The sequence below is a fragment of the Cyclopterus lumpus genome, chromosome 17, assembly GCF_009769545.1.
Source record: "Cyclopterus lumpus isolate fCycLum1 chromosome 17, fCycLum1.pri, whole genome shotgun sequence".
In the NCBI taxonomy this organism is placed as follows: domain Eukaryota; kingdom Metazoa; phylum Chordata; class Actinopteri; order Perciformes; family Cyclopteridae; genus Cyclopterus; species Cyclopterus lumpus.
The window spans coordinates 23,097,323-23,110,553 of NC_046982.1; the positions used below are offsets into that span (position 1 = coordinate 23,097,323).

A 13,231-nucleotide genomic window follows, 5' to 3' on the forward strand; every position below is an offset into this window, starting at 1 on the left:
ACACTTGAAGTGTGAATCTTTATTGTCCACCTCAGTGAAAACACAAAACATAGAAATCTTTTACAAAAAGCAACAAGACGAAGTGACTCTAAATAAAAGAGACGATGATTCTCTACAATATTTTACATTAAAATCCTCGTTGCTTCGGTACGGACCAATCAGAAGATCTGAATGTCTCACATGACAAAAAGTTTGTCTCAGGGTCTTGGGAGTTCTTTTTTCTTTACCGGCCCCGGCTGCCACCCCTTGGTGGTCCTCTGGGTGCTGCTGGTCCTCCCCTCCTAGGGACTGGTCCGGGTCCTCCGGGACCCCATCCGCCTCGTCCGCCTCGACTAGGTGGCCCGTAGCCCCCGTCCTCCCTCTGGGGGGGGCGTCCTGCAGGGAAACCAGACCACAAGGCTTCAGAAAAAGTTTGTTCGACCGACGACGGCGCGATGGAGATCTTTGTCCTGACTCACCTCCGTCAGCTCCCGGGGACTCTCGCTCTCGGGGGTCTCCGGTTCCCGGTCCGTCCTGCCACGGGCGCTTCCGGGGGGGCAGAGACGCCATGTCCATCCCCTGAAGGGAGGCGGAGCGCTCACGGCCAGCCGGAGACGACCCGTCGTGCATCGGCTGGCCGTCCCGGTAGCCATCGTGACCTACACACAGGAAGGCAAGACCGCCACAATAAGAGTCTGCAAATAAATTATATTCTGGACCCTTGACTGAGACAATTTAAACAAAACCATCAGATAGTTTTTTGTTTGTTAATCAATCATGAGACTTACTTTTTAATAATAATAATTCTAAATACAAATAAGAAATGTTTTAGAAAACAAAGTGTGACAACGGGCTGATGGGAAATGTCTGAACATGAAGTTTAGGACCAGCAGACACATGGAAGCCTCACCTCCTCTGGGTGGACCTCCTCCTCGGGGGGGCCTCCCTCGCCCCGTGTTGTCCCAGCCCCTCCCCATCTCCTCCGAGCCGTCGAAGCCCTCCTCCTGGCTGCCGTACTCTTCGGGGTAACCTCGAGCTCCGGGCCGGCCGGGGCCGCCTCCTCTGAACCTGAAACACCCAGTGAGTCCAGTTCACGTGTGTCCAGACCTCTGAGGGTCTGCAGGCGTCAGGATATCGGACCGCTCACCTGTCGTCTCTCCGTCCTCTGAACTCTCCTCCGGTGAACCTCTCGTCGGGGCCCCAGTTCCCTACGTTGCCCCCTCCTCCTCGGTGTCCTGCCCCCCGGTGTCCCCCTCCTCCACCCTGGTATCCTGGTCTCCAGCTCTCCTCTCTGCTATGGAAGTCCTGGCCTCCATCAAAGTCCTGCGCTCCACGACGCCCCTGCTGGTTGTCTCCCCAGTAAGAACTTGAGCTCTGGTCCGGTCCCCCAGGTCCCTGCCGGTCTGAAGGGCCCATGTGATGATTGGGCGGCGGTCCCCGAGGGTCTGAGAAGAGTCAACAGTGGTCATCAGCTGTGTCATCAGAACACTCATGGACCTATAAAGGAAGTGACGGTGGTACCTTTGTTGTTGGGCCCCTGCTGCCCCATCCCATGCATCATCGGCCCCGAGTTCTGAAAGACCAGATCACATTTACGCGGTGCTCTTTGGGGCAGCTCGGTTACAATCAGTCAGACTTCAACTTACCTGGTGCTGAATGTATGGGGGTCCCTGCATGTTCCCATGGGGTCCTTGTATGTTACCTTGGGCTCCCTGCATGTTTCCATGGGGTCCCTGCATGTTACCTGGGGGACCCTGCATATTTCCTGGAGGCCCATGTAACCCTCCCGGGGGCCCCTGCATGTTGCCCATCCCATAGTTGTTTGGCACGTTGCCGTGTGTCCTGGGTGGGGGCCCCATCATCCCACCCTGCGGGCCCATTATGTTGCCCTGAGGTTGCATCATGCCCCCCTGAGGTGGAGGACCCTGAGGATCCCTTGGACCCATTCCTCGAGGAGGGGGTCCCATCATCCCACCATGGGGCCCCTGCATCCCTCTGGGCCCCAAACCATGAGGCCCCATATTCCTTGGCGGGCCTGGGTGTCTCTGCATACCTTGGGGTCCTTGCATGTCTGGTGGTCCCATCATGCCCTGAGGGGTTCCCTGGTGTGGCTGGGGTCCAGGGGGCATAAAAGGAGGCTGCATGCCTCCGGGGCCCATTGGAGGCCCCATGTTGTTGGGCATTTGCTGAGGAGGCATGTTTGGGGGAAAACCCTGCTGGCCAGCAGGCATTGGGCCGCCGGGGCCTCCAGGGAAGGGGGGCATCGGGCCTGGTCCCTGCGGGGGCCCCATGCTCCCGTCTGTGTTCATCCGGTCCATCTTCATTTGCTGCAGTGAGAACCAAAGAGTTTAAAATCAGGTTATTGTTTCATAGCTTCATGAGCAGCAGACGCATAATGCTTCTTTAGTGGATCAGATTCTATACTCAAAACTACGTCACCTCCAGCAGCATCGGGTTGGTGTACTGCAGCGCTGACATCTCCTGCTCCATTTCCGACTGGCTTTTCTTTTTGCCATCCACTTTCTGCTCCACCTTGCGGTCTTTGCCCAAATCTCCTCCAGGTGGCATCATGGGCACTTTGTTCTCTGCCCAGGCCTGAAGGCACCAAGGAGTCCAGTCAACACATTTCTACAACCCGGCCTTCAGAGGGAAACATGACACCGGTCCAGCATGGCTTACCTGTTGGAACTGTGCCGGGATCGGTTTGGCGTACGGGACTTTCTTCTGCGGGACCTTCTTGGTGTCTTTACCCATGACCTCATCCATGCCCCAGTCCAGACCGGGGATGGACATCTCCACCTCAGGAGCCGCCTCTTTACCTGGAGACCACAGGTGCATTTTCATTTGATCATTTTCATTTCCAGATATAAAACCAGAGTCGTACCCGATATACATGCTCTATAAACCAGAGTCATACCCGATATACATGCTCTATAAACCAGAGTCATACCAGATATACATGCTCTATAAACCAGAGTCATACCCGATATACATGCTCTATAAACCAGAGTCATACCCGATATACATGCTCTATAAACCAGAGTCGTACCCGATATACATGCTCTATAAACCAGAGTCATACCAGATATACATGCTCTATAAACCAGTCATACCAGATATACATGCTCTATAAACCAGAGTCATACCAGATATACATGCTCTATAAACCAGAGTCATACCCGATATACATGCTCTATAAACCAGAGTCATACCAGATATACATGCTCTATAAACCAGAGTCATACCAGATATACATGCTCTATAAACCAGAGTCGTACCCGATATACATGCTCTATAAACCAGTCATACCAGATATACATGCTCTATAAACCAGAGTCGTACCCGATATACATGCTCTATAAACCAGAGTCATACCAGATATACATGCTCTATAAACCAGAGTCGTACCCGATATACATGCTCTATAAACCAGTCATACCAAATATATATGCTCTATAAACCAGAGTCATACCAGATATACATGCTCTATAAACCAGAGTCATACCAGATATACATGCTCTATAAACCAGAGTCATACCAGATATACATGCTCTATAAACCAGAGTCGTACCCGATATACATGCTCTATAAACCAGAGTCATACCAGATATACATGCTCTATAAACCAGAGTCATACCAGATATACATGCTCTATAAACCAGAGTCGTACCCGATATACATGCTCTATAAACCAGAGTCGTACCAGATATACATGCTCTATAAACCAGAGTCGTACCCGATATACATGCTCTATAAACCAGAGTCGTACCCGATATACATGCTCTATAAACCAGAGTCGTACCCGATATACATGCTCTATAAACCAGTCATACCAGATATACATGCTCTATAAACCAGAGTCATACCAGATATACATGCTCTATAAACCAGAGTCGTACCCGATATACATGCTCTATAAACCAGAGTCATACCAGATATACATGCTCTATAAACCAGTCGTACCCGATATACATGCTCTATAAACCAGAGTCGTACCAGATATACATGCTCTATAAACCAGAGTCGTACCAGATATACATGCTCTATAAACCAGAGTCGTACCCGATATACATGCTCTATAAACCAGAGTCGTACCAGATATACATGCTCTATAAACCAGAGTCGTACCCGATATACATGCTCTATAAACCAGTCGTACCCGATATACATGCAAGTTACATTTCAGGGGACCCAATATGGATCCCTGTGGGACGCCGGGTCAAACCTACTGCTCTGCTCCTGCTCCATGGCGGCCTTCAGCTGCTCGGGGATCCCCATACCAGGGATGGAGGCCATGCTGTTCAGGTCTATGTCGTCTGAAACACACAGACACAGAGCCGTCAGCAGCTGTGAATCACATGTCGAGCCCTCATGTGATTGGTCCTCTGGGCTCACCGTACTCCATGCCGTCCTCTGACATGCCGGGCAGCAGGTTCAGGTTGTACCGGTCTCTCATCTTATCTCCGGGTCGGTTCCTCGTCCAGAACTTACTGGAACAGACAAAGAAAAAGGTGAAGAAGTTTCTCTAAATGCTAAACATGATATGATGTGACACACACACACACACACACACACACACACACACACACACACACACACACACACACACACACACACACACACACACACACACACACACACACACACACACACACACACACACACACACACACACACACACACACACACACACACACACACACACACACACACACACACACACACACACACACACACACACACACACACACACACACACACACACACACACACACACACACACACACACACACACACACACACACACACACACACACACACACACACACACACACACACACACACCTGGTGTGGTCGTTGGACCCGGAGCACAGGATGTGGCCCAGCGGGTGCCAGGCCAGACTCCAGATCATCCCCTCATGAGCCATCTCCATGCCGCCAACCTCTTTCTCCACCCTGACGCACAACAGAAACCAGTCAACCACCACAGCCCCCAGTCTGGCTCACAGTGGTCCTGTACGTGAGCTGGACCCTGTTGGTCCTAGTCCTTACCCGGTGTGCCAGAAGAGCAGAGAGCCATCAGAGCCTCCGCTGGCAAACAGGCCTTCGTGGACGGGATGCCAGGCCACGGCTGGGGACACACAGGACACCACAAGGTGAACCACCATCACTTTGTATTTCTACCTGTGGACAGGTGGTGCTGCTCACTCACCTGTGGCCTCCTTCTTGTGTCCTCTGAACACCTGCAGCTCCTCCTTCAGGTTCCTGATGTCAAACAGTTTGCACAGGTGGTCCCGTGATGCCGTCAGCAGCCAGTTGCCATTGAGGTTCCACTTCACCTCCATCACCGTGTTCTTGTGGGCGTGACTGAGGAGAGACTTCATTAAAGTGGGAGGGGCTACACATTCAAAAAGACCTCCAGGAAGTCACTGATCTGGAGTCAGTGCTGGTCTCCGGACGGACTCACAGTGTGGCCAGACTCTGTCCTGTCTTTGGGTCCCAGAACTTGATCGGCTGCTGGCTGTCTTTACTGCCGGAGACCACCAGACCTTTGGTGGGATGCCAGTCGACACACTTCACATCAGCACCGTGACCTGCGCACACACACACACAATAAGGGGGCGTGTCCATATGTACATATACAAACACACACACACATACATATATATACATGTATATATACATATATATATACATATATATACACGTATATATACATACGTATATATACACACGTATATATACATATATACATGTATATATACACATATATATATATATACATACACATATATATATATACATACACATATATATATATATACATACATATATATATATACATACACATATATATATATATACATACATATATATATATACATACATATATATATATATACATGTATATATACACATATATATATATACATACACATATATATATATACATACATATATATATATACATACATATATATATATATATACATATATATATATATATATATACATGTATATATACATATATATACACATATATATATATACACATATATATACACGTATATATACATACATACATATACATATATATACATACATATATACATACATATATATACATTCATATATATGTATACATACATATATACATACATATATATACATTCATATATATACATTCATATATATACATTCATATATATGTATACATTCATATATATGTATACATATACACATACATACATATATATACATTCATATATATACATTCATATATATGTATACATACATATATACATACATATATATACATTCATATATATACATTCATATATATACATTCATATATATGTATACATTCATATATATGCATACATACATATATATACATACATATACACATACATACATATATATACATTCATATATATATACATTCATATATATACACATACATATATATATACATTCATATATATATATATACATATATATATACATTCATATATATATATATACATACATATATACACATATATATACATACATATATATATATATACATACATATATATACATACATATATACACATATATATATACACATATATATATGTATATATATATATACACATATATACATATGTATGTGTATGTATATATATATATGTATATATGTATGTGTGTGTATATATATATGTATACATATATATATGTATATATATATACACACATATATATATGTGTATGTATATATATACATATATGCATACATATACGTATATACATACCAACATATATATATACATACACACTCTTCTTTTACACCTTTATTTTGTTGTCGTTTTATTTTATTATCATTCAATTTTATTTTTAAATTCATGGCATTTGATCAGGTGAGTCCTCAAGTGACCTCAGGTGAGTTCAAGTGACCTCAGGTGAGTTCAAGTGACCTCAAGTGAGTCCTCAGGTGAGTTCAAGTGACCTCAGGTGAGTTCAAGTGACCTCAAGTGAGTCCTCAGGTGAGTCCTCAAGTGACCTCAGGTGAGTTCAAGTGACCTCAGGTGAGTTCAAGTGACCTCAGGTGAGTCCTCAGGTGAGTTCAAGTGACCTCAGGTGAGTTCAAGTGACCTCAAGTGAGTCCTCAGGTGAGTCCTCAAGTGACCTCAGGTGAGTTCAAGTGACCTCAGGTGAGTCCTCAGGTGAGTTCAAGTGACCTCAGGTGAGTCCTCAGGTGAGTTCAAGTGACCTCAGGTGAGTTCAAGTGAGCTCAAGTGAGTCCTCAGGTGAGTTCAAGTGACCTCAGGTGAGTTCAAGTGAGTCCTCAGGTGAGTCCTAAGGTGAGTTCAAGTGACCTCAGGTGAGTCCTCAGGTGAGTTCAAGTGACCTCAGGTGAGCTCAAGTGACCTCAGGTGAGTCCTCAGGTGAGCTCAAGTGACCTCAGGTGAGTCCTCAGGTGAGTCCTCAGGTGAGCTCAAGTGACCTCAGGTGAGTCCTCAGGTGAGCTCAAGTGACCTCAGGTGAGTCCTCAGGTGAGCTCAGGTGAGTCCTCAGGTGAGTTCAAGTGAGCTCAGGTGAGTCCTCAGGTGAGCTCAAGTGAGTTCAAGGTGAGTACGAGGAGGTGCAGGTGTACCTCGGAGGATCCTCTCCTCGTGGCAGCGCATGAAGTCCCAGATCCGAACGGTGCCGTCATCCGAGCAGGTGGCAAATTTATTATCTGTTGGAGAAAAGCTGGAGAACACAAGCAGAGCGTCACCATGGTGACCAGTGAGGAAGGTCACGTGACGCGATCTAAACGATCGATGAATTGATCCCTCCGTTGTTTGAGTTCTACTGTAGGACCTCAATTAACCTGTTAGGATTCTGATGTGGATTACAATAACCTAATTATAGTGAGACCTCATGAGGTGTGAGACCCTCTAGTGAGACCTCATGAGGTGTGAGACCTTCTGTAGTGAGAGCACATGAGGTTTGAGACCCTCCAGTGAGACCTGAGGTGTGAGACCTCATGGAGGTGTGAGACCCTCTAGTGAGACCTCATGAGGTGTGAGACCCTCTAGTGAGACCTCATGAGGTGTGAGACCCTCTAGTGAGACCTGAGGTGTGAGACCTCATGGAGGTGTGAGACCTTCTGTAGTGAGAGCACATGAGGTTTGAGACCCTCCAGTGAGACCTCATGAGGTGTGAGACCCTCTAGTGAGACCTGAGGTGTGAGACCTCATGAGGTGTGAGACCCTCTAGTGAGACCTCATGAGGTGTGAGACCCTCTAGTGAGACCTGAGGTGTGAGACCTCATGGAGGTGTGAGACCTTCTGTAGTGAGAGCACATGAGGTGTGAGACCCTCTAGTGAGACCTCATGAGGTGTGAGACCCTCTAGTGAGACCTGAGGTGTGAGACCTCATGGAGGTGTGAGACCTTCTGTAGTGAGAGCACATGAGGTTTGAGACCCTCCAGTGAGACTGTATGGAGGTGTGAGACCTGCTGGTTCATCACTGATGAACAGGACTGGTGGCAGGTTGGTGGGTTAAGTATCTCCTGAGGACGGCAACTTTCTTGGCCATTAGTGTGAAACTAGTTATTAAGAACTTGGTGACTGACTTAATGAGGCCTGGTTCAGGTGGGTCTTAAGAGGACCGACATGAGCTCTGCCAGACCTGGTCTGGTCTGAAGAGGAGAAGCTACTGGGGGGCAGTGGTGCTACTGAGTACAGGTGGGAGGTCTAAACCTCTTGATCAATGATATAGTTCTACATCCAGTTCAACAGGATTCTGTCATGTGACACAAACTGACTCATCCTGTTGGTTACAATCACTTCCTGGTAGAAGCCACTTTAGGGGGGCGGGTTTAAGCTCTCAGACTAAAGGAGATCAAACTAGCAGACAATAAGCAGCACGGCCAGAGCATGAAACGTTAGTTTAGGGTGAAACGTGATATTTAAACCTCAATGTTGTACAAAAGACCTTCAGCTCATCGAGCAGCAAGTACGGAGGTTCAATACTTTTCAGTCTTTATCGTCTGAAACACCAAACTCAACAGGAAGTTCAGTCTGAACTAGCTAACAGTTCCCCCATATTCCAATCATTGTGCTAAGCTAGGCTAACAGTTCCCCCCATATTCCAATGTGTGCTAAGCTAGGCTAACAGTTTCTCCCCCCTTCCAATCGTTGTGCTAAGGTAGGCTAACAGTTTCTCCCTCCTTCCAATCGTTGTGCTAAGCTAGGCTAACAGTTCCCCCATATTCCAATCGTTGTGCTAAGGTAGACTAACAGTTACTCCCCCCTTCCAATCTTTGTGTTAAGCTAGGCTAGCAGTCTCCCCGTCACATGAAGTTTAAATAATTTGTGGACGTTTTGAGTTTGTCGTTTTCACCAGCACCATCTTGTTTTTTATTGCAACCAGTGAACAGGAAGTGACCCTATCTGGAATGAGTGACGTAGAGACCTGTCAATCACATTGTAGCTCTAAATGACCATAATTTACTAAATGAACATCATCCTGTATTGAAGACTTGAAACTAGAGATTGAGAACATAAACTCATGTTTACAATGTTTACTGAGGGAATAAATTGTCATTACGACCGAAGCTACAAAAGACTTTTAGAAACAGAACTTCTCTCCAACAGGACAATGTCATCACAGACCAAAATAACGAACACCTGACATGTGATGCAGAACCACAGACGGGACCATTCAAATCAACACAGCTGGACGGTCAGAGCAGCCATTTTAATTAGCATTGTAGCGAGCTAACTTTGACTCAGTCAGGTTTTACAGGAACAGCTGAGTTGTAGCGTTAAACTAGTCACAAAAGCAGAGAACATTGAGATCAACAGATGAGGAACTAGCACGCTAACTAGTGGACAGCTGGCTAGTTAGCTAGCTTATGCCACCGTGTTTAATGCTACACTGGTTACAGAAAATGTCACGTCGCTGCAGAAGGACAAGCTAACTAGCCACCAACAAAGCTAACTCGCCATCCGCCCGTCCCCGGAACTGCGTCCTTTTCTACGTTACGTCACCACCGAGGACTCAGGCGTGCTGTTCACGATGACATCACACTGTACAGATGTTCCCGTTTACTGGACTAACAAGGAACCGGAGCCAGAACCTGTCATGTGACGTCATCTGTGGCCTGACGAGGTCATAGTGATGTCATCGGGCTTGGTCGCCACAAATGTTTAACAGTCTGCCTGACAAAAAGGTGTGGAGCTGTTCACACTAGCCAGGTGCATCATGGGAGCTGTAGGATCCAGTGTTATCGGACTAAAGGCGGGGTCTGTGTCTTGTGTGTGCTACTTTACCAGTTAACAGTAGAAGATGTTGAAGTCAAAGCTTTATTAACATCTACAGCTGCGTGTTTGATGAGGTTCAGACGAGCAGTGTGACTGTGCAGGAGCTTCTTTATTCACTTTATTGATCCCTGCTAAAACTTTATTATTGATGTATTCTCAGCACCATCCTCCTCTCCACAGAACCACCGGGCCTACCCAAACCAGATGTTAAAGACTTTATTCAGCAGAACAGAGATAAACAGCTCATCAGCCACATCAGGAAGAACACCAACAACAGATCACTGCAGTGTTGCAACAGCACACACTTACATCTGTCATGAATCAACCACAACAACATGACGAGCGCAGCGGGGCAGCGCCCCCGCGTGGCTGCAGCATGATACTGCAGCCACACGGACAGTAAGAGACCTACAGAAAATGGTAGATTGGGTATAAACCTGGCTTCTCTAATGGCCTCCTTGTGAGCCTGGAACATCTTGACGTTGTTCATGTTGGACTGCCAGTACTTCACGTAGCCGCCATGGTCCGCAGTCAGCATCCACATGTCGTTATGAGACCAGGTCATGGCCCGAACTGGACTGTCGTGGGCCTGCAGAGGACATCAGTACAACTCATGCGGACGCATACAGGGAGACGTGATGAGCAGCAAGAGTATAAACCAGGTAGATGTTTACCTGTAAAATGGTTTCAAAGTTGAAAGTGAGTCCATTCCACAGAGTGAACTCTCCACTGGAGGCTCCAGTGACCAGACGACGACCTTCAGGAGTCCACTGGAGACAAACAGGAAATACAGACATCAGTGAGTCATGCAGCGACGTCATCACCCGAGACAATCAAAGGACTCTGCTGCTTCTGGCTTTAAAACGTCTCTGGTATCATCACCAACAGGAAGTTTAAAACGTGGAATTACCCTGATCACAAACACGGGACACTTGACTTTGTTGGTGGAGGTTCGGACAAACTTTGTGGTGACGGCGTTCATCGGGTTGTTACACATGCCCACAGGAGGAACCAGCTGAGGAACACAAACATCTGCTTTAGTCCTCCACATCACTGGAGCTCTAACCAATGCATTGAATGAAACGCACCTTCACTTTCACTCAAACTACAGATTTGGGATAATAAAGAACACAAATGATGTTGTCATAGAACTTCAGTTTATTATCACATGGAATGAAAGCCTGGATGAATGAAGAGAGAATCCTCAGATCCATCTTCCCGTGGGCTGGTCTGTACTCACGTCGTTATAACAGCCGGCGTCTGGCTGCAAGGCTCTGAAGTCTCGATGGTCTCGCTGCCACAAACGATTCTGCAGACACAGACCGGGTCAGAGAGCGCTGTTCGTAGCTCAGAGACTTCACCACATCATTTAACAAAGAGACGTTTACCTCCAGGTGTCTGATGACAGACGGGTTGTAGTCAATGGTTTTGCGGTTCACGGCCTTCCTCATGCGCTTCCCGTCGAAGGTGAGCTGCTGCATGGCCTGCTGCTGGGCAAAGTCCGGCCTCTTGTAGAACACCTGCCGCGGCGCCTGGTGCTGGAAGCGCGGCATGTGGAAGAAGCGCTGCGGCGAGCCGATGTCCGTCGCCATGATGACCTGCTAAAACCTGCAGGCCGGAGACCAGGGGGTTACTTTACATAAGACGCATAAGAAGTCCCCAGAGTAGCATTACTGCCACAGCTCAAACCAGGACTGTCCCTATAAAGAGACTGCATGAGAGTTTAATCCAACATACATTACAGAGCTCACAGAGTGGTGGACTGTCCCTTTAACTGGTAACAGAAACTAACCAAGCTCACACCCTCCAGTTACACACACAATAAATCATATTATCAAAGACTGAACAATATTCAAACACAGTAACAGATAAACGAGGAGTTGTGTAACCATGTAGAGCTCCGTAGTGGCAGCAGGACTAACAGGTGCATCATACCAGACAGGCAGCGGTTCAATTACCTAGCGAGGAAGTGGGAGCTAAACTTTACAATAATAATTAATAAACATCCATTTGCCTCTGAGGTAAACGTGCTCCTGCAGGAGGTAAACGTGCTCCTGCAGGAGGTAAACGTGCTCCTGGAGGAGGTAAACATGCTCCTATAGGAAGTAAACGTGCTCCTGGAGGAGGTAAACGTGCTCCTATAGGAAGTAAACGTGCTCCTGGAGGAGTTAAACGTGCTCCTGGAGGAGTTAAACGTGCTCCTACAGGAAGTAAACGTGCTCCTACAGGAGGTAAACGTGCTCCTGGAGGAGGTAAACGTGCTCCTGGAGGAGGTAAACGTGCTCCTGCAGGAGGTAAACGTGCTCCTACAGGAGGTAAACGTGCTCCTGGAGGAGGTAAACGTGCTCCTGCAGGAGGTAAACGTGCTCCTACAGGAGGTAAACGTGCTCCTGGAGGAGGTAAACGTGCTCCTACAGGAGGTAAACGTGCTCCTGGAGGAGGTAAACGTGCTCCTGGAGGAGGTAAACGTGCTCCTGGAGGAGGTAAACGTGCTCCTACAGGAGGTAAACGTGCTCCTGGAGGAGGTAAACGTGCTCCTATAGGAGGTAAACGTGCTCCTGGAGGAGGTAAACGTGCTCCTGGAGGAGGTAAACGTGCTCCTGGAGGAGGTAAACGTGCTCCTATAGGAGGTAAACGTGCTCCTACAGGAGGTAAACGTGCTCCTGGTGTCTCGGGGAGGTGTTGTTGTGATTAAATGGCGGCCCGGTGCTACACCACTAGCGCCGCGCTGCTGCTGAAGGAAACTCACCCACAAGCTCCGCCGCAGAGTCGGATATCTAGCGGTCGCTGACTGGGATCCTCCGGAAAGAGTTCCTCTGAACAAACATGGACGTCTCACTTTATTCAACTGAACTGAAAGAGGTTTGTAGCTTCAGCCACCTGCGGACTCCATCGTGACGCCTCTTCTTCTCGGCCTGCAGCAAGGCATGCCGGGAGATTTTCACAACGGGCGG

General features: G+C 47.3%; 1 protein-coding gene across 2 annotated transcripts; it reads right to left on the reverse strand.

Annotated features, from left to right (window-relative positions):
• Positions 1-4: 4 nt before the first annotated feature.
• wdr33 (WD repeat domain 33) lies at positions 5-13,222 on the reverse strand. 2 transcript variants are annotated; one of them, XM_034554748.1, is made up of 22 exons: positions 13,027-13,222; positions 11,666-11,885; positions 11,518-11,586; positions 11,188-11,292; positions 10,952-11,047; positions 10,715-10,866; positions 7,619-7,716; positions 5,447-5,573; positions 5,192-5,346; positions 5,032-5,110; positions 4,825-4,935; positions 4,375-4,469; positions 4,209-4,295; positions 2,659-2,798; positions 2,419-2,574; positions 1,724-2,306; positions 1,626-1,681; positions 1,501-1,552; positions 1,127-1,424; positions 890-1,047; positions 459-638; positions 5-375 (listed from the first exon to the last, which is right to left on the reverse strand). In XM_034554748.1, exons 2-22 carry the CDS (start codon positions 11,867-11,869, stop codon positions 224-226), a joined length of 3,153 nt encoding a protein of 1,050 aa, XP_034410639.1. In that variant the 5' UTR covers positions 11,870-11,885; positions 13,027-13,222; the 3' UTR covers positions 5-223. The 2 variants fall into 2 exon arrangements, with proteins under 2 accessions (XP_034410639.1, XP_034410638.1); XM_034554747.1 differs by having other exon boundaries at positions 1,626-2,306; positions 13,027-13,218.
• Between the last annotated feature and the right edge of the window lie 9 nt (positions 13,223-13,231).

Excerpts from the sequence above, each read along its gene's own strand:
- wdr33 (XM_034554747.1), bottom strand. The coding sequence starts at position 11,869 with ATGGCGACGGACATCGGCTCGCCGCAGCGCTTCTTCCACATGCCGCGC. Across the intron at positions 5,574-7,618 it reads CGAGGAGAGGATCCTCCGAG|GTCACGGTGCTGATGTGAAG; the intron begins GTACACCTGCAC and ends GTGTGTGCGCAG. Across the intron at positions 2,799-4,208 it reads CATGGAGCAGGAGCAGAGCA|GTAAAGAGGCGGCTCCTGAG; the intron begins GTAGGTTTGACC and ends TGTGGTCTCCAG.